The sequence below is a fragment of the Pipistrellus kuhlii genome, unplaced genomic scaffold (genome assembly GCF_014108245.1).
Source record: "Pipistrellus kuhlii isolate mPipKuh1 unplaced genomic scaffold, mPipKuh1.p scaffold_m20_p_8, whole genome shotgun sequence".
Classification (NCBI taxonomy): domain Eukaryota; kingdom Metazoa; phylum Chordata; class Mammalia; order Chiroptera; family Vespertilionidae; genus Pipistrellus; species Pipistrellus kuhlii.
The window spans coordinates 50768349-50795394 of record NW_023425584.1 but is presented as its reverse complement, the minus strand read 5'-3'; the positions used below and the strand labels follow the sequence as shown (position 1 = coordinate 50795394).

The 27046-nt window shown below is 38.3% G+C and overlaps 1 protein-coding gene across 8 annotated transcripts in view; it reads right to left on the bottom strand.

Annotated features, from left to right (window-relative positions):
• Positions 1–27046, bottom strand: part of FHIP1A (FHF complex subunit HOOK interacting protein 1A) — a 202420-nt gene that overhangs the window by 84151 nt on the left and 91223 nt on the right. For 5 of the 8 annotated variants that reach the window (XM_045576427.1, XM_045576426.1, XM_036424770.2 and 2 more), the window contains one exon: positions 2189–2420. The exons of 1 other annotated variant lie outside the window; for it this stretch is intronic. In XM_045576427.1, coding sequence (XP_045432383.1) covers positions 2189–2293 — 105 coding nt within the window. In that variant the 5' untranslated portion in view covers positions 2294–2420. Of the gene's footprint in view, positions 1–340; positions 2152–2188; positions 2421–10806; positions 10946–27046 lie in introns of those variants that run through there. 2 more of the 8 variants (XM_036424773.2, XM_036424775.2) reach the window with 2 other exon arrangements.

Below are 27046 nucleotides of genomic sequence, written 5' to 3'. Positions count from 1 at the left end.
TACTCCCCCCACCCACACACTCCCATGGTGCCTGCAGTACACTGAAGTGTGGACTCAGCAAAACCCCAGCCAGCAATAGTCACGTTGACATCCATGTGAATTTCTGCAACCAGCATTTTTATTGATAAAGGTAAGAGGAAAGCCCTCCAGAGCCTTTGAAAGCAGACAGAAGCTGAAGACATTTTCCAGATTGGTTATGAAGGAAAAGTCAAGACTAAAGAGGTAAGAAACTTAGTTAACAAAGTTAACAACGAGACCAAGAGTGTCCCCACTTTACAAAAGGAGTGTTTACTAACTAAACACCATTCTCTCTGACATAGTTATCCTTATTTATTAATACCCCCAGCTCGGTGTTTTTCTGCACTGAACAGAGGGGGCTTTGCTTCAGATAACTGAAAATGTCTGCCAATGCTGAAGTCATTCATATGGGACATGAATAATATGATTCTGGAACCAGGATTTACTCCTTCACCAATGGGAAAGCATTTTCACACCTTTCTGAATTAAGACATTCTCACAGCACTCCCACAGCTTTGGAGAAAACTTGCCCTGGACACTATCTGAATGGGCAATGATCTATCTACATAAAATTAAGAGGTTGATGACATATTATGTCTTTGAAGAGGGGAACAGAATGCTGAATGGATCACATCACAGATACCCCGGTAGGAGTGATTACAAGCAAAGGTAAAATACACAAATAAATAAGCAAAATGGGGCCCAGGGCAAAGACTGCACATTAGAATGACAGGCTTCGTCTGCCGAATGAAATGACTGAGGTTGAAAATTTCTCCACAGGGAACATCTGACTGTGCAATCTTTCAAGTTAAAAATAAGAGGACAAATAATTAGATTAATAGATATATACATACTAATTTACGAATATATTACATACATTATAAACACAAAATAAGAAATTTTAAAAGGTAAAGATGGGACTAGGCCTTCTAAAATATTATTCCCACATGCAATAGCCTATTGGGCATGTCTGTTTGGCTCACCACCCCACTTTGAAGCTAGCACTTTGGAATCTAACAAAAGTACAAAACCAAAGGTATTAATTAATCTATTACCTGGAAAACTCCTGAATTATTTTCTTCCCTTTTCTAAAGCAGCTGTGCCCTTAACATCCAGAGAAAACCCATTAAGGTTCTAATGGTGAAAAGTCAGAGAATGAGAAATGCATAAGAAATTTTGGAAGCTTTGCACTGGATAGTGACAAGAAGCTACAAAGCACAAATGACCCAGAAGCAGAATTAATTTTGTTTTTGATCTAAACTGTGTCCCCCATAATTGCTGTGATTTACAAGCTCAGTGCTTTAACCCATGTGCTGTTTCCGGGTACAGGAAAGAACTGGGTAGTCATTAAAAAACTGTCACATAAATAGCCACTTACCAGCTCACCTGGGAGTGTAATGTTGGACAAGTAGTAAAGAATGCCAATTTTATTTATGTTACTACTTGTAAACTCCCTGAGGAAAGGGTGAGCTGAACATTCAACCCTTAATTATCCATGAAAGCAGATCAGAGAAGAGTCACAGAGAAGTCAAAATGAATAATAAAAAAAATAAAAAACTTTTATAATTGGCTTTGTAATGAATTCAGATAACACCTGGCACTGTCTTCCCTTAAATTACACCAGACCACCAGCGCAAAAGAGTAGAATATAGAGGTCAAGGAACCAAAATCTATAGTACTTGTTTGAAAATCCACTAGTTATATAACCTCAAGCAAGTTACTTAACCTCTACAATTTTCCATTTCCTCAATGAGGAAGCTAATTTGAACTGCCTTATGGGTTTGTGGAAAAGATTACATGATATAAGGCATTTGAAGTAATCAGCACAGCACTTGGTAAACATCTAATAAATGTGTGCTTTGTCATTTCAGAGTCTAAGGTCTGGGTGGAAATCAGCAGGGAGGAAGGGAAGAGACAGGATGTAGACATGGTCAAGTATATTGGAAGTGAGGTCAGATTCATTTGAAGGCCAACTGCTGGGGAACATGCATGCGCCTAATTGGTTGTGTGTTGAAAACCATGGTTTTTTAACCAGATACCTAGTCTAGGAAAGCTACAAGAGAAAGCTGCTTTTTCTCCTTCTGAAAGGGCTTTCCTCCCTGTTTCTGGAAGGAAACCCTGTCACAGGTAGGAAACCCTACCAACAGAGAAGGTAGAACTCATACATTACCTGTGCCCAGTGGTTTTTAAATACAATCATGCATGTTTCTGGGTCAACTCCCTGCAGGCTCACAGCCTGCTGGAGTTTGCGTTCAGTTGCAACCGATGACATCATAAACCTTCATAAAGCAATGCTTCTAAGTCATATTTAATTTTCATCAAAATTTTGCAAGCAGTCACTAATTTTCAAGTATCACATTAGGAACGTAACTTCTTCACATTTCATTGTCACCTTCCAAAACCTGTAATGACAACAAAAAATGCATCTCATTATGTTCATATATTGAATAGGACACTGACTACTATATTTAAATCAAAGCCCAACACAGAACAAAACATCTACAAAACAGATATTTCTACTTAAATCTAAAGGCTTCCCTTTTTTCTTTCACCTTGCTACTAAAAATATAATGAATCTACCAATGCTACAAATGCATAAATTAAGCAATTACTAGGTTTATTCTCTCCACCACTGCCTGCCAACCAACCCCCTGGATTACAGTTCTAAATCTCTCAAATCTAGTTGCTTTCATCAAGCAAGAAATGATGATGCCAATGTCTATGGAGTTTAAAAACACCCAGAAGCAGGGAAACCATTAGCTAATAGTGACAGAAATAAGTGGCTTAATGAAACTTAGGTAATTATGAAACAGCACCCAGACTCCTGGACCTAATATTACTGATTTTTTTTTTAAATAATGCAATCGAAAGCATTCTTGATCATTTTGTGGCTACAAACCAAGTGAAGGTTTCTAGATTTTCTGAAAAAAAATAGAATTCCAAGTAACCTTGACAAATCAGAGAGAAATAATCCATCAAAAACAAGATAGGGCACAGTTACAAATGAGAAGTGAATTGTGTGGGTAAAATATGAATAAAGTCTGACTGCAACCCACTCCCCGTAGGGAGGAAATAGATATTGGGGTCACACAGCGAACAGTGGGTCTGATCCAGTTGTGTGGCGCTTACTCTCTGACAAAGAACTAACACAGTGCTGTTATCTTACCAGTTTGAACGGCCCATAAAAGGACTGGGTACCATTCAAAATATTATTTTTTTAGTGTACAGACTGGAGAGAGATCAGAGAAAGGTAATTACACTGTAATTATCAGAGCCCTGGAAAACAAAACCCATGGATATAATTTCCAGGCTCATAGTGCCAAAAAGAGTAGTGCAAAAACAGCTATTTTCAACTGACGGATATGAAAGGTATTACCAGGAGAACACTAATCAACTGTTCCTCCTACAAACAACGAAACGTAAGAAAGAAGACTTCAGGTGATGATTCGGGTTAGACCTACGGTCAAGTTCTCTGTGAGGAGTGAAATAAAATACTGGAAAACAGTTAAGATATATTCAAAACAAGGGCTTCTGCTGGGGGAGGCGGGAGAGGCTAACCTTTCACCATTAAAAGATCTTTTAAAAAAGATTAGGACACTGGACAGAAAACTTGTAAGAATTAATAATTCTGAAGAAAGAAACATAGTTAAGGAGAATGAAAGAAGACTAAAGTGTACACAAAGAGGAAGGCCTGCTAAGAGGACTGCACACAGGACGTTCCCCAGGGAAAAACAGCTGTGTATGTCTTCTATGACTCTATTTTATTATTTAAATTGGTGAATTCCCTATTGTACAGTTGCTAAGAATACAAAATTGTTGTTTTCAATAAGACACTGTTCACTGCCAACCATAGCCCTTTGCCCCAGAGAGGCAAGTTTTCTCTTGGTGTTTTAAAGCCTAAGAGTGGCCACTCCAAGCATGCAGGGTATGCGCTCCCAGTCCCCACAGTCCCCATGGTTCCCATCACTCCCTGTAACCCCACTGTCAGCCTCTCCCCCTCATTTTGATTACTAGGCTAGCCCGTACAAATAACATTTCAGCATGCAGCTTTGCTCCAAGTGATGAGAGATAGAACAAGTTTTGACTCAACTTCCTCATGGTCCTAAACATAATATTGCTGTGAAAAACATCAAGTCTGTTATTCAGATGATGTAATGATCATAATAAGGAAAATCAGGATATTTTGGTTTATCCCAGAGGCTGGATTAGTAGAAGACACCTTGACATTCCAGCTCCAGCATTCTCAGATTCTTCTTTAAATCTATGAGGGGAACATACACTGTGCCAACCGCCTCTAAATCAAAATCAGTCACATGCTCTCTAAGATCCTTTCAGTTCATTTTCTTTATTTTTTAAAATATATTTTATTGATTTCTTTTACAGAGAGGAAGGGAGAGAGATAGTTAGAAACATGGACCAGCTGCCTCCTGCACACCCCCTACTGGGGATATGCCTGGAACCAAGGTACATACCCTTGACTGAAACTGAACCTGGGATCTTTCAGTCTGCAGGCTGATGGTCTATCCACTGAGCCAAACCAGTTTTGGCTCAGTTCATTTTCAAAGGGACTTTACATGCAGCCTTTCAGAGAGTGAGGCTGCATTACAGACAACATAACTATCTTAGCTGAGGTCATAAATTTACAAGTTAGTTTTGATGGCAGTCAAATGTAAGTTTGATGGCAGTCAATTCCCAGTCCAGTGTTCTTTCTAGGACACCATCTTCTCTTTCCTGCTGGCTAGAATCCCTCGCCCTATTGCCTTAAGGAATCTGGATCTTCTCTGGGAAAAAAATCATACTTCTGAGGCAGATGCCTGAAGAATCTAAACGTGTCATGAATCCAGAAACCACAACTTCGAGAAAACTTAGTGGAGAAAGAAGGTGTGTTGGGCAAGTCAAGCAAGCCACATTTGATAGTAAAACCCCATGCCAGAAGATCCTACAAATGAAAATACTGCCGAAACCAGTTTGGCTCAGTGGATGGAGTGTCGGTCTGCAGACTGAAGAGTCCCAGGTTCAATTCCAGTCAAGGGCATGTACATTGGTTGCGGGCACATCCTGGTGGGGGTTGTGCAGGAAGCAGCTGGTCAATGTTTCTCTCTCATTGATGTTTCTAGCTCTCTATCCCTCTCCCTCTCTGTAAAAAAATCAATAAAGTATATATTTTTAAAAATACTACCCAGCCTTAACCAATTTGGCTCAGTGGTTAGAGCATTGGCCTGCGGACTCAAGTGTCTCAGGTTCAATTCTGATCAAGGGCATGTGCCTTGGTTGTGGGCACATACCCAGTAGGGAGTGTGCAGCTGATCAATGTTTCTCTCTCATCGATGTTTCTAACTCTCTATCTCTCTCCCTTTCTTTCTGTAAAAAAAAAAAAAAAAAAAAAAAAAAAAAAAAAAAAAAAAAAAAATCAAAAAAAAAAAAATATATTTTTTTAAAATACTACCCAGAGACAAAAGGGCTGAATATTTCCACTCTTTCTATATCCTTCCCATGTTAGACTATTGCATCACAGGCATGTCCCCAGGGCAACCTAAACCCGAAAGGAAGAGACAACACCATATTTATGAGATGTACTGGTATAAGCATATATTTCCTCCAGCACCAAGATTTTCAAGATAATTCTGCCTTTGCCTGTTATCAGGCTTTACTTTTTTCCTTTTTTGCATTTTTCAATTCCAAGCTGTTTAATTAACTCTCAGATCACAACTGAAAGTCCCAGGAGAAGAACAGAGGACAAAACTAAGCAAAAAGCTGTGAAGAGGTAGAAGAGGAATGTGTGCCATGTGACAAGCCTGGCTTTACTGGACATACCCCCTTCCTGGCCCTGTTCCCTCTCCAGCCTAAGGCGTCTGAAGCCGGGAATGCTGGCCGCTCTTGGCACACAGCCCCATTCTTCCCGTAAAATACACACATGCACATGAATTTAAATTTCATGCCAAAGAGAGAGCTCTATAAACCATCCAGACCCTAATGAGTAATTTCTTTTTTTCTTCAAATAAACCATCAACACCAAAAAAAAATACCTAAAGGGCCCTTTTTTCAACAAGGGTTGTTTGTGGTTTTGTGGTGTGGTTGTTGAGTTTTCTGGCATGGGGGTGGGGTGGGTAGAGGAGCTATCATATTACATATATAGCAGCCTGATGTATCAGCACACATTCTATAGTGAAAAGACAGAACTGAACATATTATTTCCAAAGACTTTACTGATAGTCAATATATTCATCTCAATATTATATGTAAAAATATTTTCCATCAATAAGGAAAGAAAAATCTATTAAATTTTTGTTGGAGACAGAGATAACTGACATAAAATTACATGATTTTTATTGGCCCTTTTTGGAAAACACCAGTATATGGTGCCTTTTATTTGACTGTGAAGAAAAGTGTAAGCCTGTGCTTCCACATCACAGAATTATAAAAGACTTCATATGGTCATAAAAGCTTAGATTCTAGTCATCTAGATCACACCTCCTTCCAATGTAAAAATTCCTTCAACCTCATTCCCAAATAAACAGAATTTCAGACTCGCAAAATCTGCAATACTTAGGAGAGCTATAAATGTGTCAGAATTACATTTTTCCTTAAAATACAATCCTTGGATGACTATATGATAATATATCTCTCACTACAGACTGAACTTACAATGTAAACATTTTGGCATATAATCCTATATTATATCATCCTTCAATTATTTTATCTGTTTCAATATAATATCTTTTAAAAACAAATTTTTAAAAATTCCTTAAGGGAAAGAAATAGATAGCTACCTTAATGGGAGACAGAGCCAAGAGAACATTTTTATTGAGGAAAAGGTGATCATATTTGCAGGCCTAATGGGAAGGAACTAATGAACATGGAGAATTTGAAGATTTTTTTTTTTTTAAAGAAAGGATTTGATGGCACAGGAGGAGAAGAACAGTGAAGAACACAGGTAGGGTGAGGCCTAGAGACAAAAGAGAAGCAAAGAGTCTTTTCATCGTGTTACCAACTCAGAAGGAATAGCCTGACCTTGGTGGGAAGACGTTGCAGGTTCCTTTCCTTCTTCTACCCATCTGTCATTTCTCTGATTGGTTTATGGAAATGGTTGGAGAGTTTGGGAGGATTTAAAGTAGGGAACAAAGGGTAAAGGCTAAGTTTTTAGCTCGGTTGTCCAAGCATGGAAGTCAAAAACCTTAAAGTCCCCACTTGGAGTCTTGACCTCTGAACCAGGAGAAAAGGCCCCAAGACTCTGGTTCCAGTTTTAACCAGCTGTGACACCCTAAATAAAAAATGGGGCTCTTGGATTGGAACCTCACTTAGGTGAGTAGTTAGGTCTCTCCTGGCTCCGAAGTCATTATTGAATGTATTTTATTGCAACTGTGATACTAATTGGGAAGAGGTAATCTTAAAGAAGGACGATACATGGGATTCTATCTGTATGCTTTTTTTTTAATTGAAGCATATTTCCCTTAAGAAACCCAAAGCACAGGAATCAACCATCTCAAATGTATAAACAAACAAATCACATTTGTGGCTGGTAGGTCGGTTTCTTGAACAACTGCCAGTATAAAACCTCACTATTTTAGAATGCACTTTGGAATGCCCTGAACTGGCTGCTACTAAACACATAAAAAGTCTATTACTGCAAAAGTGCTTATCACGTGAAATTGCATCTAAGAGTGAAGGCTCTTCCAATATTGAGAACACCTGAAAGAGGGGAACCTTGTGCCCTCACTTATAACTAAGAGCAGCAAAGGGATTTCATTTCAAGTCAAACTACCTCACACAACCTCGACTTAGAGGCTAATAAAATCCTATTAAGCCTAAATCCTCCCTGTGCTCTAATCCTCTGGCCCGTTTCCTTTTCTCTCTCACTGTCGTATCACATAGCATGCTGGGCTGTGGAAAATAAGGCAAGATCTAATAGCCCTGACTCCCCTGGACCCTCAACCTGTCAAAGAGCATTTTATTTAATACTCATCTGAGAATATGTTTATTGAATTGAGAGAGAGAGAGAGAGAGAGAGAGAGAGAGAGAGAGAGATCAATTGGCTGCCTCCTGAATATGCCCCAACCAGGGATGGAACCTTCAACCTAGGTATGTGCCCTGACCAGGAATCGAACTCCAGTTTTTTAGTGTACAGGATGATGCTCCAACCAAACACCCAGACAGGGCATCATAGAGTTTGACTCTGGCTCCTTCATGGTTCACTGTCTGTCATTTCAGTAAAGCAGTATCCTGTTTTGTGTCAAGTTGTAGGTCACCAGTTCATTCACAGAAAATTTCTCAAGGATTTCAAGTGTACAAAGAAAATTCTCTCAATACACATTTTCAAAGCGGTTTCAGGCTTTGATAAAGGCAGACTTCAAATGAGTAACAAGACTGAGGAAAACTTAATGCCGTGAAATAATTCTGCCATGTTTCACATCCTCATTTCACTACAACAGGCTGCCAACTAGGTCACACTGAAGTGCCAGGCAACTGACTGATAAACAGAATAAGCAGAAAAGGAAAATTAAAACTAACATTCCAATTCATACCTGAAATTTATTTGGGGACTTAATTTATAATGCTATTTAAGAAATTAAACCCCTGTTGGCAAAGATTTGGAATGTAAAAATTATAGCTTTTGAAAATTATAGCAAGTGTTGAGACATCAGCTCATGCGTGACTAAACAGAAAAGTTCCTTATACACACGGAAAGATTTGTTGAAAATAAAATCTGGATCATTCTTAAAGCAAGTCTCCCAACAACCCAACCCAATCAATGTAATTTTACTAGTATGTCCAACATGTCTCGGTCATTTTCTCTGGAAAGGGAGGGGCCTTTGGGAAATTATGCTGTTCAGTCTAATGCCTGTGTTTACACCTGGACCCATGAGGATTCGTTTTCTAATGGCAGTCCTTCAAATGTCTTCATATGAAAATTTTCAGACATGTAATCTGCAGAGTAATCAAGATGATGTTATCTTTTTTTGGGGGGGGGGGAACCACACACACACACACACACACACACACACACACCAGAAGCCACCTTTTTGAAAATGTCATTCATCCAGGCATGGCATAAGACCACGTGTTGCTCTAACCAGTTTGGCTCAGTGGATAGAGCGTCAGCCTGAGACTGAAAGGTCACAGGTTCGATTTCAGTCAAGGGCATGTAACCTTGGTTGTGGGCACATCCCCAGTGGGAGGTGTGCAGGAGGCAGGTGATTGAAGTTTCCCTCTCATTGATGTTTCTAACTCTCTATCTCTATCCCCTCCTCTCTGTAAAAAATCAATAAAATATATTTTTTTAAAAGACTTACTAAGTACAATCAGTTAAGTAACAATAAAATTCTCCACATATCTATGAGTCTCATCAATTGCTGGGCATATTTTCCTAAAGAGTGGTGGCTACAGTTTTTAGCCAACTCTAAAAAGGGACCCATGAATTGCTCCCCCCCTTCAAAAAAGTTAAAAAGCCACTTTAAAGATGTGTTCATGGAAAAACCACAGAGCCTCAGAGCAGGGCAATTGGCCAGGTCCAATTCTGAAGGTGTCACTGAAGAGACAGTGGTGGGACTTCGATGATAAGAGAAAGTATGTCTCAGCAGCTTGCGGGTTGTTCCAGCCTAGGAGTAATCATGCTCTTGAATAATAAGCAGTTCAGGCCTCCGAGCCTTACAAATTTCATGGCTGGCTAAGCACTTCCACTCCCACCAAAGCACTGCAAGGCGCCTTGTCAGAGGTAAAAAAATGATTAGCATTTATTATAATTTAGCAACAGGCTCAAAAGTCAGCAAATTTCTGGTCTCCTCGAACGTGATCCAATGCCGATTAGAACATGGCACCTTCCTTGGCCAGTCTATGAAACAGGTCACGAAGAGCCAGATGCCTACTGGGTAACATAAACATGACAGAAAGGGCGTGAACCACTGGTGCTTGAGCTGACTGATAAAGGCAGCCTGCCTTCGGGTAGGGCATTTATGTGGAAACCTATGACTATAAAGTTCTAATTTCACATTTAATTTTTATAAACATAAAAATAATGTAAGGCTTCCTTACATATAAATATGATAGTCCCTCTCACAAATGGTACTGTGATTTAAACAACTATGTTTTCTCATCCATGAATAATAAAAGATTCCAGAAGTACATGATAAAAACCTACTGGTTTAAAGTTTTTACCACTCACATATATTATATATTATTGTCAGGATCAGTTTATCATCAAGATAAGACACCATATATGGAGAAAAATAAGAAGCAAGACCTTCTAAAAGCACTGAAAATTTTCAGGAGGGAAGAAAGTTTTAACTTGAAATCTCTCCCTCTTGAGCAACACTGCATGGGCCTCAATAGACGACCAAGGTCCAGACTCACCCATATCCAGAGATGACTTAGGGAAGCAACCATGGGTGAATCTCAGGGACCTCAGTTGAATGCATAAACTGGTGCTCTACCCACAAAATTAAATTTGATCATCAAAACCATTTCTGTGAATTTACCCTACCAATACACATTCACCTTACAAGATGGCATATGGAATAATAGTAAGAGTTGACACTTACTGTGTACTTCTCTGTGCCAGGCACCATTCTAAATACATTACACCGCTAACTCTTTAAATCTGTAAACTACTATTTCCCTTTGACACAGATAAGGAAACTGAGGCCCGAAGGGTAGAGAAATTAGTCTAATCAAGGTCGCACAGATATCCTGACCCAGATGCAGTCTCTTAACCACTACCACCTCTCCATGTAGAATGATTTCTTTTAGGACCATATCTGTAATGCTTATTTTAATATTATTGTGCAATAATACTTAAAGGGTTCAATTTATGCAGTTTACCTTCAGCTTATGAGGTACATAGCTCTAGGAATAGGAATAGCAATGCCAAAGTCTTTTTCAGTCTGTTCAGGTCCTCTGCCCATTTTCAAATCCAATTGTTTTGATGTTGACTTATACAAGTTCTTTATATATTTTGTATATTAACCCCTTATTGAATATATCATTTGCAAATATCTTCTCCCATTCAGTTGGTTGCCTTTTCATTTTACTGATGTTTTCCTTCACTGCACAAAAGCTTTTAGATTTAATTCCATTTGTTTATTTTTGCTTTTGTTGCCCTTGCAAAAAGGAGACTTATGCAAAAGGTGAAGACCAATGTCTAAGAGTTTACTGCCTATGCTTTCTCCTATGAGTTTTATGGTTTCTGGTCTTATATTTAAGTGTTTAATCCATTTTAAAAAATATTTTAATTGATTTTTAGAAAGAGGAAAAGGGAGAGGGAGAGAAATATTGATGTGAGAGCAGAACATTGATCAGCTGCCACCTGCACACCCCCTACTGGGGATTAAGCCCACCAGCCAAGGCATGTGCCCTGACCAGGAATCAAACCAGCAACTGTGTGGTGCATGGCATGATGTTCAACCAAGCCACACCATCCAGGACTAAGTGTTTAATCCATTTCAAGTTTATTTTTATATATGGTATATGAAAGTACAGTCTGGTTTCTTTTTTTTTTCTTTCTTTTTTTCTTTTTTTTTTTTTGCATGTATCTGTCAGTCTTCCCAACACCATTTAATGAAGAGACTATCTTTTTTCCATTTATATTCCTGCCTCTTTTGTTGTAGATTAATTGACCATATAGCCATGGGTTTATTTCTGCGCTCTCTATTCGGTTCCATTGGTCTATTGTTTTGTGTTAGTACCACATTGTTTTTATTACAATATCTTTGTCTTGGTCAGTGGTTCTCCAAATGTAGTTGAGGAATCCAGAGCTCCCCAGGACCCTTTCTGGGCGACCTCAAGGATCTCAATAATTTTTAAGGTCATCTCCAAAAGAACAAAATTGATCATAGTAAATATAGCTTGCTATGAAGACTTCTTATATCCCAAAAAGCAGCCAGCACTATAATTAACTAGTTATACTTGAGCAGTTAGTTTCACCACTACTCACTACAACTTTTTAAATTATTTGGCTTTTTTAAATAGGATTTTTTTTCTATATGTACAAAGGCTATTCTTTCAAACTAACATTCACTCTGAAAAATCAAATATCATTATGCATTTCTTGAGCTTTCAAAATATTGCTTTCATTCAAAGATGTGGGGGGAAAAAGAAACTCTAGTACACTGCTGGTGGGAATGAAGACTGGTGCAGCCACTTTGGAGAACAGTATGGAGTTTCCTCAAAAAAATAAAAATGGAACTGCCATTTGACCCAGTGACCACACTTCTAGAAACCTGAAATGCCAATGGAAAAGAATATATGCACCCCCATGTTCATAGCAGCATAATCTACAATAGTGAAGATCTAGAAACAGCCCAATGCCTATCAGCACTTGGATTAAAAAATTGTGGTACATCTACACAATGGAATACCATGTAGTGGTAATGAAGGAACTCTTACCATTTGCAATAGCATGGATGGACCTGTAAAGTATTATGCTAAGCGAAATAAGCCAGTCAGAGAAAGACAACTATCACATGATCTCCCTCACATGAGGAATCTAATGAACATAATAACTGATGAACAAAATAGATTCAGAGACATAGAACCATGAACAGACTGATTAATTTCAGAGGGAAGGTGGGGGTAGGGACGAGAGATTAACTGGGGAACTTATGTGCATCTATGCATGGCCCACGGACACAAACAATAGAGTGGCAAAGGCTTGGGAGGGGCAGATGCAGGGAGGAGGAGGTCAATGGGGGAAAACAACAACGACAAAATATCGGACATCTGTCATACTTTCAACAATAAAGATAAATTTTAAAAACATATATTGGTCTCATTAACAGCAGCTCTCAATGCTCTGAAGCCTTAATTTTGCCACTGTGGTATGATTCTGTGGAATTCTGAAACAGAACTTGGGGAGACTGGTTACCCTGGATGGAGCGGCGCTTTACTTCAATGGGAGGTGCTTTCACTCTCTCCCAGCCCCCTTCTGCAGGGATATGCACACCCCTGCATGCACACGCGCAAGTCTAGCTCTGCACCAGATGTAAATACTAATCATTAGTTGTTGCCTTTTCAGAGACTCTACAATAAAAAAGCCATATGTGATTTGCAATTAACAAATGGTAAGGAAGGCTCTAATTTTAGCCTGTGGGTACAGAATTTAGGCTTACTGTGATGCCTTTCCAAGAAATAAAACTAAAAGCTGACATGACTTATATTAAGCAGTTCCTCTGTCACAGCAAGGATGGCTTATTGACTGGATGGCTGCCAGCTCCTAAGCAGACCTGCAGAGAGGCTGTCCTCATGGGGAGGAAGGCCTTCATTTATCCATAAGCCTCCAGAAGCAACTGGGTAATCACGACTCCCCCACATTCTGCTTCAATTCATCTCCACTTGCCTCTGGAGTGACTGGCACAGACTTGAATGGTTTCAGGCCAACTAGACTTCTTTAATTAAAAATTTTCTCCACTAAATTAACACATGTGTATCAATGTCTTTTGTACAGAGGGTAAAGAAACAGAGAGCAAAAGCCAAAAAAGAAACATCAAAGATGGTGTTTTAAATTAAATTTTGCTTCATATATCTTTTGCATTTGACACTATTTCTCTCCAGAGTTGGCGCTTCAGGTAGAAAACAATGAATGAGAAGAGTAGACAAGGGTTTCTATGTTCCCCTCAAAAGTATCCTGCACCTTAGAGCTAATTAACTTCTAAAATCAAAGGAGTTATAAAGAGATGGAAGCAAGAGCAAAATCTGGCTAGTTCCTTTTGTGGCAAGAATAATTTTGTATGTTGACATATACATTCATAATACTTCTATGCCCTGTGGAATTGACAAAAAATTGATGATCTGACTCAATATTACTGGAATGAACATGCAGTTTAGATGGAGATTAGGTTCTAATATCAGTGCTTAAGGCCTGAACACCCTTTAGCAAGGCACTTGTTGGAAATCAACATACTTTTCCTCATTCAGTTGGAGAAGTAGTTGAGTATCTAAAGAAGTAGTTGAGCATTTGGGGGGGGGGGGGGCAGGTGTACCAAAAATACTATGTATCTTCCAAGGCAAGAATTGCTTTCATCGTGGTAAGAGGCTCACACTGTGAGAGGCAGGTAGAAACTGGGACCAAGCAAGGAAAGAGCAGGAATACATCTCCAATTCTGCAAGACCCAAATGTATCTGAACCCCTGAAAATTACTGTTCTTTCACTTTCCGATTTCTTTTCTGTGGAGTGTCAAGGACATAAATAGTGGATGAAGCTACTACACAACCCTGGAGCTTTCCTCAGAATAACTATCTGAAGGGGGCTTCACAAACAATAACTAAATATACAACAAATCTGTACTATGTCTCCAGTAAATCCTATTTCCTGCTTTCATAGAGAAGGAATCTAATAGAGGCAAGCCATCCAGGAGACAACTCAAGTAAAATTAAAGACAGATTTTCCATTAAGTAAACATGCCTCTGTTTCTAAAATATTTTAAATTTACACCCACAAATACAGCATACAAACATTGCTAATTAGAAATTCAGTAATAAACATCATACCCTGGAGAAAGATTTCTCAAAAGTGAGAACAAGGATGATGACAGAATGAGAACCAAATAAATATAAATATTTGGGTTTCAGGTAGACCTGATCACGGTGTTACGAGTTTTCATTTATTAAACTGGTAGGAAAAATAGTAGTGATAACTCTGGTTCTGCCGCACAAATTGCTCATTTTAAGGTTCTTTCTGTAAGAAATCTACAGAGAATTTTTAGCTTTAAATCTAAGTATAAGAGTTCTGAGAGCATCCAAAAGTATAGTTATTATAATTAAAGTACATTTAAAATACAAGTATTTGCCTTAACATCAGATAATCTTTGACTTGTTTACATATTGTTTATTGTAAGAATAAAATGATTCCCTCCAAAAAGTTGCCACAGCCTTTTTTTTACAGTGTTCTGAGAATTTGTCTTAAAAGAAAAAGAGATAAAGTACTGCTATAATGCTGCAATTAAACATTTTACATGATTCTATCACAATAACATCTCCTTTAGTCTAATATAATCAGTATTCTATATTTGTTGCCTGCACGAAACTATAATTACTCATTGATTTGATCAAAATTACTAGTTGACTAGAGCAATTCAGTCTGCCAGCCAGCCTTCAGAGTAATTAGTCAAATCAACAGTATATCAAAATGACTAATACGTTTCTGAATCGTGGATTAGACTATCTACAACATCATGGCAATGCTTGGATTATGTTCCAAAACCTCAGTTCACCTTAGCTCTGTAGACTATTTTCCTCATAATTGAATTTACTCAGTACACAGTTGAGAGTTTTTCCTCCCCTTCAAGGGATAAAGGAAAGTGACAATAAAAGCCAAAGCAGAAAATTTAATGAAATCAGATACTCTTGTTTAAAGAAAAAAGAGGAGGAGAGCTGTTTCATTATTGTGTGAGGGGAGTAGAGTCAAGGAGAAACAAACAAAACGGATTCTTCCCAATCAAACTACTTCATGGTGCTTCCAATTCCATTAAAGGCCACAGTTCTGTTGATGTGATGCCAAATGCCTCTAAAATGTCCTTACCCAAGAAAAGTGTGTTTTTTGAAAGAACAAGGAAAGCAACACCTTTAAAGGCAGGAGAAAATTTTCTTCCATTTACTTGGGTCAGTGAAACATCCATCATGCAGAGACACAAACACCTTACAGAGTGAAAGATCAGAGGAGCTACTCCAGCAGGAGATCAAAGAGCCAGTGCCTCTGGGGGAATCAAACAAGCACTGAGCAGATCCCCCTGAGATTTCTCTCCTAAACTAGCTCATGCTAGTGCGGGGAGAACCACAAAGCAGAGCAGGCTAGCCCCAAAAATGTGACTAAAAAACATAATTCTAATTTGGCTCTCTCTCTGGAGGGAGAAACTTTTTCAAAGCCATTAAACAGAATAATTATATAATTTAAAAAAAAATTTAAAGCAATAAGGTTCAAATTATCTACACACTTACTATGATCAAGCATTGAAATTAGCATAGGCTTCAATAACAGTATGCCCAGCCCCGTTTAAATGATGATCTATCTATTCATATCTATTCAGCAAATGGTTACACAGTGTCAAAGGTGCCTGGATGCATTACACAGATGCCCTCAGATCTAATTTCACCTACTTGACCTAAAAAAAAAAATTTAAAAAAGCACTTTGTCCATCCCTGTTACATGTAAAGTTCAGAGAACAAGTTGTCATTAAAATAGGTGGAGGGGGGTAGAATTCAGAGCAGAAATGTAACATGTCAGTATAATTTAGCAAGAAATTTCAGTATCCCAAAGCCTTTGGTTGCTAGGATCAGAAAATTATGCTGAATAACCTATTAAGTGCCTGCCTTAAACCTGTCCTATTAATATCGTTCTTCGCTAAACCTCTTAGTTTAATTACATCTCCCTGGGTCGAAGTCATTTCTGCTTTGTGTTGTGGTTATTTTTGAACAAGACTCTGCTCTACTTGAGGGTAGGAGTTACACCTTCCGTTATTCACGGGTGATTCAAGAAGCATTTATCCACTGCCTAAGATGTGTAGTGTGGATAAAACCCAGGCCCAGGCAGTTCACTGAGGGGAGATGTTCACCCTAGCTATCAGTGAGAAGGGCTGGTATCTATTGGGCACTTTGTCTCTCCCAGATACCACATTAAACTATTTAATTCTCACAACCACTCAGTGAATTAGGGATTATCATACCCATTTTGCAGATGAAGAAACTGAAGCTTAGAAAAAAAGTGAATGTTCGCATGACTAACAAGAAGGATTAGGAGGACTGGGTCAAGACCAGGAGATGTGGGAAGACTGGATGGGTGAGAGGAGGAGTTAATTTGCAGCCATGCTCAGGAAAAGGGATTAGGAATGGCTCCTTCATTGATATCACCTTTGCATAGGTCTGTATCTGCAGTGGCACATGGAAGCAGTTCACCTAAGCAAATGAGAAGTGTGTTGATAAAAATATGATGTGATTCCCTGCATTCTAGTCCCTCATGAAATATGTCCACCATTTATTTGTTTTACCATAAGGGCAACAGAACAGGGCTGTGGAACTTGACCCTATCATGAGTCCAACTTTTAGGGAAATTAAAAAAGTTTGGGAAAAAGGCAAAATAATGGGTGAAGAGCTATAAGAAGCACTAGTCAACTAGTCATTGCTACCACCACAATGTGTCACTCAAACTGTCCAGACAACTTGGGTTTCAGCCACTGGAGATGGTGCATTTCCCTACTCACACAAGTCTATCCATGAAAGAGAAATCTACTGGTCAGCAATTCCAATGCATATTAGAAATGTGAACAAAACAGATTATCCCACCAATAAAAAGAAAACCAAAACACTAGACATTAGCCACTTTAATATATACTAACACATCACTATAATTCTAAGGGAGTTGATACTATTGGAAGATGCATTACACCCAAAATGCTGGTTCAAAACGTGTGTTTTCCTATTCATATACTGATCAATAATGTGAGTAGCAGGTCATAAATTCAGTTGTATATCTACTGTGGTTATTTTGTATATAATTTAAATAAGTAAATTAAGACATAACTATGTTTTTTCAATTTTATTATATTTTATTGAATTTATGGGGTGACATTGTTTCAGGTGTACAATTCTATAATACATCATCTGCATATTATATTGTGTGTTCACCACCCCAAGTCAAGTCTCCATCCATCACCATGTATCCCCCCTTTACCCTCTTCTATCCCCCTCCCACTCCCTTTCCCTCTGGTAATCACCACACTGTTTTATTTGCATGGGTTTGTTTTTTGCTTAATCTCTTCACCCTTTCACCAAGTCCCCTGACAACTGTCAGTCTATTCTCTGTATCATGAGTCTCTTTCTATTTTGTTCATTAGATTCCACATGTAAGTGAAATCATATGATACTTTTCTTTCACTGACTAGCTTATTTCACTTACCATAATATTGGGCACTTTCTCTCTCCCAGGCACCACATTAAACTGCCTATTTAACCCTCACAATCACTCAGTGAAGTAGGGATTATCCAAATAAATTTTTGAAATATTTGTTCTAGTTCTGTGAAATATGACATTGATATCTTGATTGAATTGCATTAAACATAGAGATTACTTTAGTTAGTATGGACATTTTAATGATGTTAGTTCTTCTCATAATAAACATGCTCTTAAGTTATGTGAAAAGACTTGTGTTCTATACTACATTTTGTTTTATGGAAATGTGTTTCTAGGAAATTATCGATAGTTCATCTATTAAATACCCCTCTGATATTTCCAACGCAGTTATCACTATGGTAAAGCACAAAGAACACTGGACCAGGGATCAAAAATTCCTGGGCCCAGACCTGGTGATGGCTCTGACCACTGTGTGACCTTGGGAAGATCATGACAACATCCTGAGGTATCTAGTGCTGAGATCCCTCAGCAATTAAGGGCAGCTGCTGGTTAGTCAGGAAGACCCAGGTTCACATCCAACTCCCATCATTTCCTAACCATGTGACTTCAGACAGGACATTAAACTTCTTTAAATCTAATGCCCTTTCAGCAAAATACAGGTGATCATAATGGTACCTACTCATAGGGATGCCAGGGAGATTAAATGTGACACTGGAGTTCGTGCTCAGCACAGTATCTCTCTCATTGTGAGCACTAATAGAAATGAGCTATTATATTGCTAGTAACTATTTTTCAGTCTGTGCCTGCCAGAACCCAAGAAGTTTGAGGAGAAGCAGTGCCTCGGGCATTTAAAAGATAATGAAAATTAAAACTTTCTATGGTTTCAATTGCTTTTATCATATTAATATTCTAGATTAACATAGACAATTTCAGTGTCTTAAGAAAGTCCAAAGAACTTGAGATCTTGACATTTTAGCGTTAGTTTTCAGTGAGTCTGTGGCCTGCTCCAAAGGGCGGCTCTTCTCTTAGAGCCATTTTCTCACTAAAGTAGAGAAGTGTGTCCTGACTGTTTCAGAAAGAACTTCTTTCTAATAATCTCCAATACAGTGTCTGCAGGTACTTCTGCCACTTGTCACACCATGTAGGATACAACTGAGGATCTGCAGTCCTTTGTGATAACTCTTCAGGAGATAAGGCAGCCAAAATCAGTGACACCACTGCACAAAAGCATGTCACAATTTTCTCCTGCTTTCTGCGTTGAAATAGTCCACTTACTCTAATCAGATCTGCCAACCTAGAGGAAAATCCCCAGGCGGTTTTCAAAGTAAAGGAACAGTGGCCAGCCACAGAGTAGCTGTGGCTGCTGTGGCTAATGAAGTGGGGACCAAAAAGAATGTTTTTGTGATTGTAGCCCAGGACTTTGAATTTCCCCCTGGCTACTGACGCTGGCTACCCGGAGAAACCAAGTTTAGGCTCTAAAATAATGGCAAATGGTTTTTTGTGTGGAGGTGAGGACTCTCTAATTACACCTGAATGTTTTCAGGGCTCTCCTTTTTAGCATGAGTTATGTCTATCCCCACTTTCCCTTGGCATTTCAGGTCTACTTATAGTAGGCACTGGGTGACTAAGATTTCTTCTCATTCCTCAGGTCGTGGCTCACAAATCTCCACCACTAGGAAGTCTTTCTAGATGGATTTGATTTTTTTGCCCCCCAAGACAATAAACTCCATGAGAGCAAGGTCTTCATATTGTTCACTGCTAGATCCCCATTGCCTTACATGACACACAGAAATATTTGTTGAGCGAATTAATGAATGAAAGAAAGGAAAAGAGGGTTGTTTTGCCCAAGATTTGAGCCTGGTTTTATCTATCATTCCCACGATATTTAAACAATAGTGGCATATTCTCGGAAGATAATGGGACATGATCATCTTTAAAAGTTCTTTTTCTAAGCTTCTCCTCCAAAAGCATATTAAATATTAAGGCATTCACCTTTCCCCAAAGGCAAGAAGCTTTTCAAGGCAGGCTTCTTTTTTCTTTTTTTTATAGGAAAATTTTAACCCATCAAGATAATTCTTGTAATCAATTGACATCATCATTAGTTCTTTGTTAAGGATTGGGTGACAAGGGTAGGTTATTCTGAGACTAAGAAAAGTAAGGAAACATTTTTGCCTTAACAATTTTACTCATTTGTATTAACACTAAAGATGAAATATAAAATTAACATGTGTTTCCAATCTTGAAGCTGCTAACCTTTGTACAGCTCAGTCATCACAATGTCAAAATATATTTGAACTGCAAACATTCATTACATTTAGTTTTCATCCCACAATATTGATAGAAATATTTACCCATGCTTGCACAGCCCTTCCTGAGAAACCAAGTGCTCTTAAGAGAAAAGAAAAGAGAGTGAGGGCAGTTAAGGACTTCTATGTTTCCAAACCTGCAGAGCAAAGCTACATTCCAGCAATACTCAAAGAACTGGTTTCAAGAGCGAGGTTCAGTCTGGCTGAGCCAGCTTCCATGGATGAGCTCCAAACACAGCTTTTATTCAACACCACGACAGAGAAGAAAAAGGCTACACAGCCAGACATTAACTCACCACTGAAGCCCATAACCCCCAAGGAAACCAATTTCTAAGCATAAAGCCCCAAACAACCTCACAGAGGAACAGGCCAAATTAAGGTCCCCATCTTCACACTCTTCCTATGTTATTTGAATTAAATACTGGCAAATGGGAAGGTGTAAGTGGGGAAAGGGGAATTATGTGTTAACAAAGCTAGACTGTCTGATTAGCCCCCAAAGAATTGCAAACATTGGTTATTTTGTTCTGTGGTCATAAGCAGTACTTCCAAACTGAGCCAGCTAGTCCAGGAAGCCAGATGCAGAAGGGATGCAGATAGATAATTAAGGTAAATGAAAAAGTGTTTAAGAATGAAAAATCAGTGATTTTGAAAAACAGAAATCTAAGAGTCATTCTGCTCCTAACCAGTTGTATGAAGTTTAACAAGTTATTTAAGCTGTTTCTCACTTTATTTATTTCTAAAACATGGAATATATTAAACGGTTAGTACAGTCTCCTCCAGTTTGTGAATTGTGGAATTCTACAAAGCCCATCACATCTTTACTGAAAAGTTAACCAAAGAAGCACTCAAGGAACGCCATGTCCTTATTACTCAAAGCAGTTTGGGTTCAGTGCAATTTGAGCCATGACCCTTGCCCTAGATCATCTATCTTATTAACAATGACTAGTCAAAATATCATTGGTCCAAAAATAATAATAAACCAGTGAACAAGTAGTCAACCAGGACAGTGAAATACCTGGAGTTTCCCACTACAGTAATAAATTGGTTCAATCTTTGGAAGGCAGTTTTGTACATATACCAGAAGGTTTTTTTTTTAAGCTATGACCTATGACCCACTTAATTGTAGAAATGCTTCTTAGTCATTTAAAATATGGAAGTAAACAATATGTCCACTATAAACAGATTAAGCCAACAATTAAATTGTTTGAACTCATTATAATGATGACTTAAGATAATATTTAATGACACAGGCAAATGCTCGTGCTGTAATGTCAAGAAAAGCAGAAGGCAAAATTATATACATGGCATGACCATAATTACCAATAATGTGTATATATGACCTATATAGTCATATGTGTATATATAATATTTATGAATAAGACTAGGAGGACAGATAATATATGAATGGCAGTTATCTCCATGTATATTTTATTTTCTTCTTTAATGTTTCCATATCCCAAATTCTCTATTTTAGCATGTAGAATATTCTTCCTCTTATCCACAGCTCCACTTTCTGTAGTTACCTGCATTTTCAATTACCCACAGTCAACAGTAGTTCAAAGATAATGGAAAATTCCAGAAATAAATTCTAAGTAATAAATGCACCATTCTGAGTAGCATTATGAAGTTTAGAGCCATCCTGCGCTGTCCCACCTTGAATGTGAATCATCCCTTTGTCCATCATCTCCACCCTACATACTAGTAGGTCACCCGCCTATCGGTCACTTATCAGTCATCTCAGTTATCAGATCACATGTTGCTGTGTTCAAGAAACCCTTATTTTACTTAATAATGGGCTCAAAGTACAAGAGTAGTGATGCTGGCAATTCGCATATGCCAAAAAGAAGCTATAAAGTGCATCCTGTGAAAGGTAAGTGTGTAAAGGGAAAACATAGTATATATGAGGTCTGGTACTACTCCCAGTTTCAGGCATCCACTGGGGGGTCTTGGAATAAATCCCCTGGGGATGAGAGAGAGCTACTATAATAACTTTACAATGAAAGGAATTTTTAGTATATATACAGGAATTTTTAGTATATACCCAGACTGAAGGATGCAAAACAATGAGGACTTAGGCAATTACTAACTTATTCTGCCTATTACAGAGAGTTCCAACAGAGAGATATCACTATGGGCTGAGTGGCCAAGGAGAATCCTAGAGGGCATTCACAAGTAGAATTTAGGCTTAGACAATAGTGCTTAGGAGCACCGACTCCAGAGCTGGATTTTCTAAATCACATCCTAGCCCTGCCAATTACCAACGATGTGAGAGTAGGCAAGTCACTCAAACTCTCTTGGCCTCAGTTTTCTTATCTATAAAATGGGACTGGTATCAGTTCTTTCCTCATGTGACGATTAAACAAAACCATATAAATGTGGGTTTTAGCACAGGCTTGACACATAGTAAGCATTATTTAAGAACTAACAATTATTGGAAGGACGTTTTACACTACATAGCATAATACATTAATAGATCACACTTTTGCTGTATCCCTATAAGTCAGATATAACTCACACCTCTATGATGAAAGAAATATCATTTTGCCTAATTTATAGATGAGAAATTGAAGGCACAGAGAGGTGAACTGCCCAAGGTAAGTGGTTGAACCAACATCTGCTCCCAAGCTAATCTGCCCCCAGTGCCCATGCTCTTAACCTCAGCACATCTGCAGAAAGCAGTGAACATGCTTACCCTGGATAAATTCCTTACTTGCAAAGAGGACAGGAACAACCACTGACAGCGTGCATTGAACTTGATAATGAAAGCCAGGTAAGGGAGTTAAGTTCTCATTCATTAGGCAATTGGGAGCTGATAAAAGATTTTCTGAGCAAAGCAGTTATAGGACAAAAGAGGAATGTAAGAAAATTGGTATGGCAGATAAATATAGTATAGGTTGGAAAGACACAAAAGGAAGCTGTGTGAGGGAGAAGGAAGGTACAGACAATGCAGGTAGCAGGTGCTGAGGGACTGGCCAGGTGTTGCACAAAGAGATAGAGCTGGGTAAATAAAAAAAATTTTTTTGAATACTGGGAGCAAAAAAGGGGAGGAAAAACAAGTCATATTTCATAACTCATTGAGGGCTGGACAAGAAATGTTTCCTTTTATTTTGATTTCTATAAGTTTTGTGAAATGTTTAGTGCAGTTATTATTTGTAAAGCATTTAAAAAAAAAAAAAAAAAAACGAAGCCATAGTAGCACAAAATAAAACATCACCCAACATTGCACTCTAAGCAAATGCTGGGTAACTAAAAAGGTGTTCTATAGTAAGTAACAAAAGTGACTAGCAAGGAATCATAGAGTGTAAATATCTATGGTATAAATCAGTGTTTCCCAAACTTCTCTCATGATGAGAATCACCTGGTGGAGTTGTTAAAATACAGATTCCTGAATCCCAAATAAGAAGTGCTAAACTAGAATTTTTGGGAACATATAGGTAGAATTGTATACTTAACTTAGTGCTCTGTCTTAGAGGTAAAATTGTATACTTAACTTAGTGCTCTGTCTTAGAGGTAAAGTTGTATACTTAACTTAGTGCTCTGTCTTAGAGCACTAAGTTAAGTATACAATTTTACCTATATGGTCTCAAAAATTCTAGTTTAGCACTTCTTAGTTGAGATTCAGGAATCTGTATTTTAACAACTCCACCAGGTGATTCTCATCATGAGAGAAGTTTGGGAAACACTGGTAAAGGAAGTGGTTATTTACAGAACCAAGACACAGAACCCACTAATGGCTAATCCTGACATAGAGCCCAGGTCGGATAACATCTTCCAGCACAAAGCCAAACTAATTTATCCCTTGTTTTAAAGAGGCAACCTAAGCTTGCCAACAAAAATATGTGATTGACCTAATTAGCTTACTGAACTGAGGAAGAGAATGTGCCAAAGTCATGTGTACTCACAGATGAGTCCTTCCGGGACCAAACAGTGCTGTATAAAAGGCAATCCTTCAACTTAAACATTCTCGCTCACCTAAAAGGTCAAAACCCAGCACTATTCATCATGAAGGAGCTTAATGAATATTATCAGACGGTGATGACATGAATATGAATGTCAAAAGAATGAGCTCTTATGGTGGAAAACAGGAAGAAGCATAAAGATCTGCCAAAAAAAAAAAAAAAGTTTGTGGTGAAAGTGCAATTCCCAGCTCAGGCCAGGCAGTTTTCTCACATTGAGCATGCATTAACATCCCCATCTCAACTTAATGCTTTAATAACTTAACCAATAAAGCCTGTGTCTTCACTTGGGATTATGAACAAATATAAGCCATGCCTGTTGAGACTGGCAGCCATTAATTTATTCAACAAACATTCTTGGGCACCATGTTCCACAGGTAATGAGTAATTATCACTGTCTAGTCATTTGCTGGGAAGGCAAGAGATGGTCTAAAAACCATTTTGGTGTGCAAAAAAACAAACAAACAAAAACAAAAAACCTTAATGGGAAGAGATGAACAACCTAAAGAAAAGTGGTGACTTTCTCTAATAGTTTGAAGGTCAAAAGGGGCAGCTTGACTCACTGGTTACAATCAAGGGGTAAATATATATCCACAAAGCAAATTTTCTTCTTTCCAGAGGGTATTAGTGAACTGTACCCCTCTCTCTCTTTTTCTCTCTCTCAGACTGTGAGCCAAAGTCAGTATGAGGAAGAGTTTATGCAGTTTCTCCAAAATGTCTTGCCTGTTCTAATTAGCTAACTGAACTGAGGATCCTACCTTCAACAAGGACCTTGGCCCAGGAGGTGATAGCAGCTCTGGATCCTGGAGCCCTGAGTTGATTGGATGGGACCCGAGCTTGGCCCCTGCCTGACTTGGGAAAGCAGGACATACCCAGAGGATATTATTGGAATAGAACTGAGAGCCAGGCTGAGCAGCAGACTGTTGCTATGTTTCATAGTATAAATTTCAGATTTTTATCACTAACATCTTATATAAAGCAATTTATCAATCCATGTCTAAAGTAAGAATAATTTATTACACCCAATTTCACTATCATATAGTATTCTAACTATCCTTGAACTTGAAAAATGAAATCACTTTGCATCACCTTATTTTGAATAATGAGCATCATTTATATGAGAAATTTTTCACAGGAAGAGAAAATAAATGTTGATTTTTACCAAATGTACATTACTGATATTTCAGTAGTTGTAAGACTAGATAGAGCTGCCCAGCCGGGTGTAGCTCAGTGGTTGAGCGTCGACCCAGACACCAAGAGATCACTGGTTTGATTCCTGGTCAGGGCATATGAGCAGGTTGTGGGCACGATCCCCAGTGGGGGGCGTGCAGAAGGCAGCCAATCAATGATTCTCTTTCATCATTGATGTTTCTCTCTCTCTCTCCCTCTCCCTTTCTCTCTGAAATCAATAAAAATATATATATTTTAAAAAAAGACTAGATAGAGCTATGGTATAATATAAGAGTCAAACTTTAAATTTCAGTAACAAACTTAAGGTATTTAAAGATACTTTGCTTTTAAAGTGTTGGTATGTACAATATATTTCTTTCTAAAAAGAGACCCTCCCTGCACCTTGCCTGTAAACTAGTCTTAGTCAACTACTCAATCTTGTCAACATATAGGAGAACAAATGCAGAAATCCTATTGCAATTGAGATGTTGTCAGTACATGAATAGAAGATGGCATTTAAGCCACAAAATCATTAAAAATGACCTAAATACCCATTTTAAATATCTTATTTCATCATGAACCATAAGAAAGCAAATTTACTTGCCAATATTTTCACATAGACCAAAGCTGTTTCTGCAAGTACAGGCCCACTGATTGAAGTTCAAAGTTCTCTGTCTTGCATGAACCATACTCATAATGTATAATACATGACTTCCAGTTTGGCTACTTGAGTTGCAAAAAATCTCTGTGTGGATCAATCTAAATGTGGAATCATTCCACATTTTAAACATCTCCCCAGTCTTCTAGAGTTATCTTTTCCACATCCAATTAAGCAGCAGGATCTTATAGCAACTTGCCTTTACTTAGTCTTTCCAAAGAACTCGATTTCATAGAAACAAACAATTTTATTTTCACAAATATATTTCATCAGTTTATATGCTATTTGATGAAAATTATATAATTATTGTAACAATGCACACAACTCAGCAGCAGACCTCAAGAGCAACCTGGAAATAGCCCACCAGGCAGCATACTTACCAAGGGGAAGGGATAAGTCAGTGTGCTTTCCAAAGTGAGTAGAAAGAACTGGCAATCCAGGGAGCCATTTAGGTTGGTTGAGAGAACTCCCATGGTATTAGTTTTAAAGCCAGCTATGTTTCAAGAGCTAACCTCTAGCTTAAAAGGGTATCTCCAGGCAAAGTTATGTCTTGTTTAGAGGAAATGTCATTTAAGTCTCTCAAAGAGAAGACTTCTGTGTCTTTCTGACATCGCTTATGGGGCAAGTCCTAGAGGGTTATTCTTTTTGAGAAAAGAAGCATATACTGCTCTCTCCACAGCCTATGGTTATCTCCAGAGGTTTAATTTCCAGTATTTACATTGAACAGTAACTACTAACAGACACCTGATGAAAAAAAATAAGATAAATGCCCTTGAGCAGCCCATTTTACAAGAAAATTCACACATATTTGCAAATACAGTCTCCTGACAGCCCCCTCCAAAGACATTGTCCCAGACTTATGCAAGACCATTAAAATTGGCAATGAAAATACTAAATCCAGCCCATGGACTTGGTCTTTATTACCATTATTTTCATTTGGAAATTTTTAGGTATGGTGTTCATGCTCTAGCTTACCAAAGACTCCACAATTCCCTATGGTCTCACACCTGCTCCCCACAAGTGGGCATGCCACAGAATCAGTAGGATCTATAATATCATTATAACTTGATTCTGTATAGAAACTTTGGTTAGTCTCCGCCACACC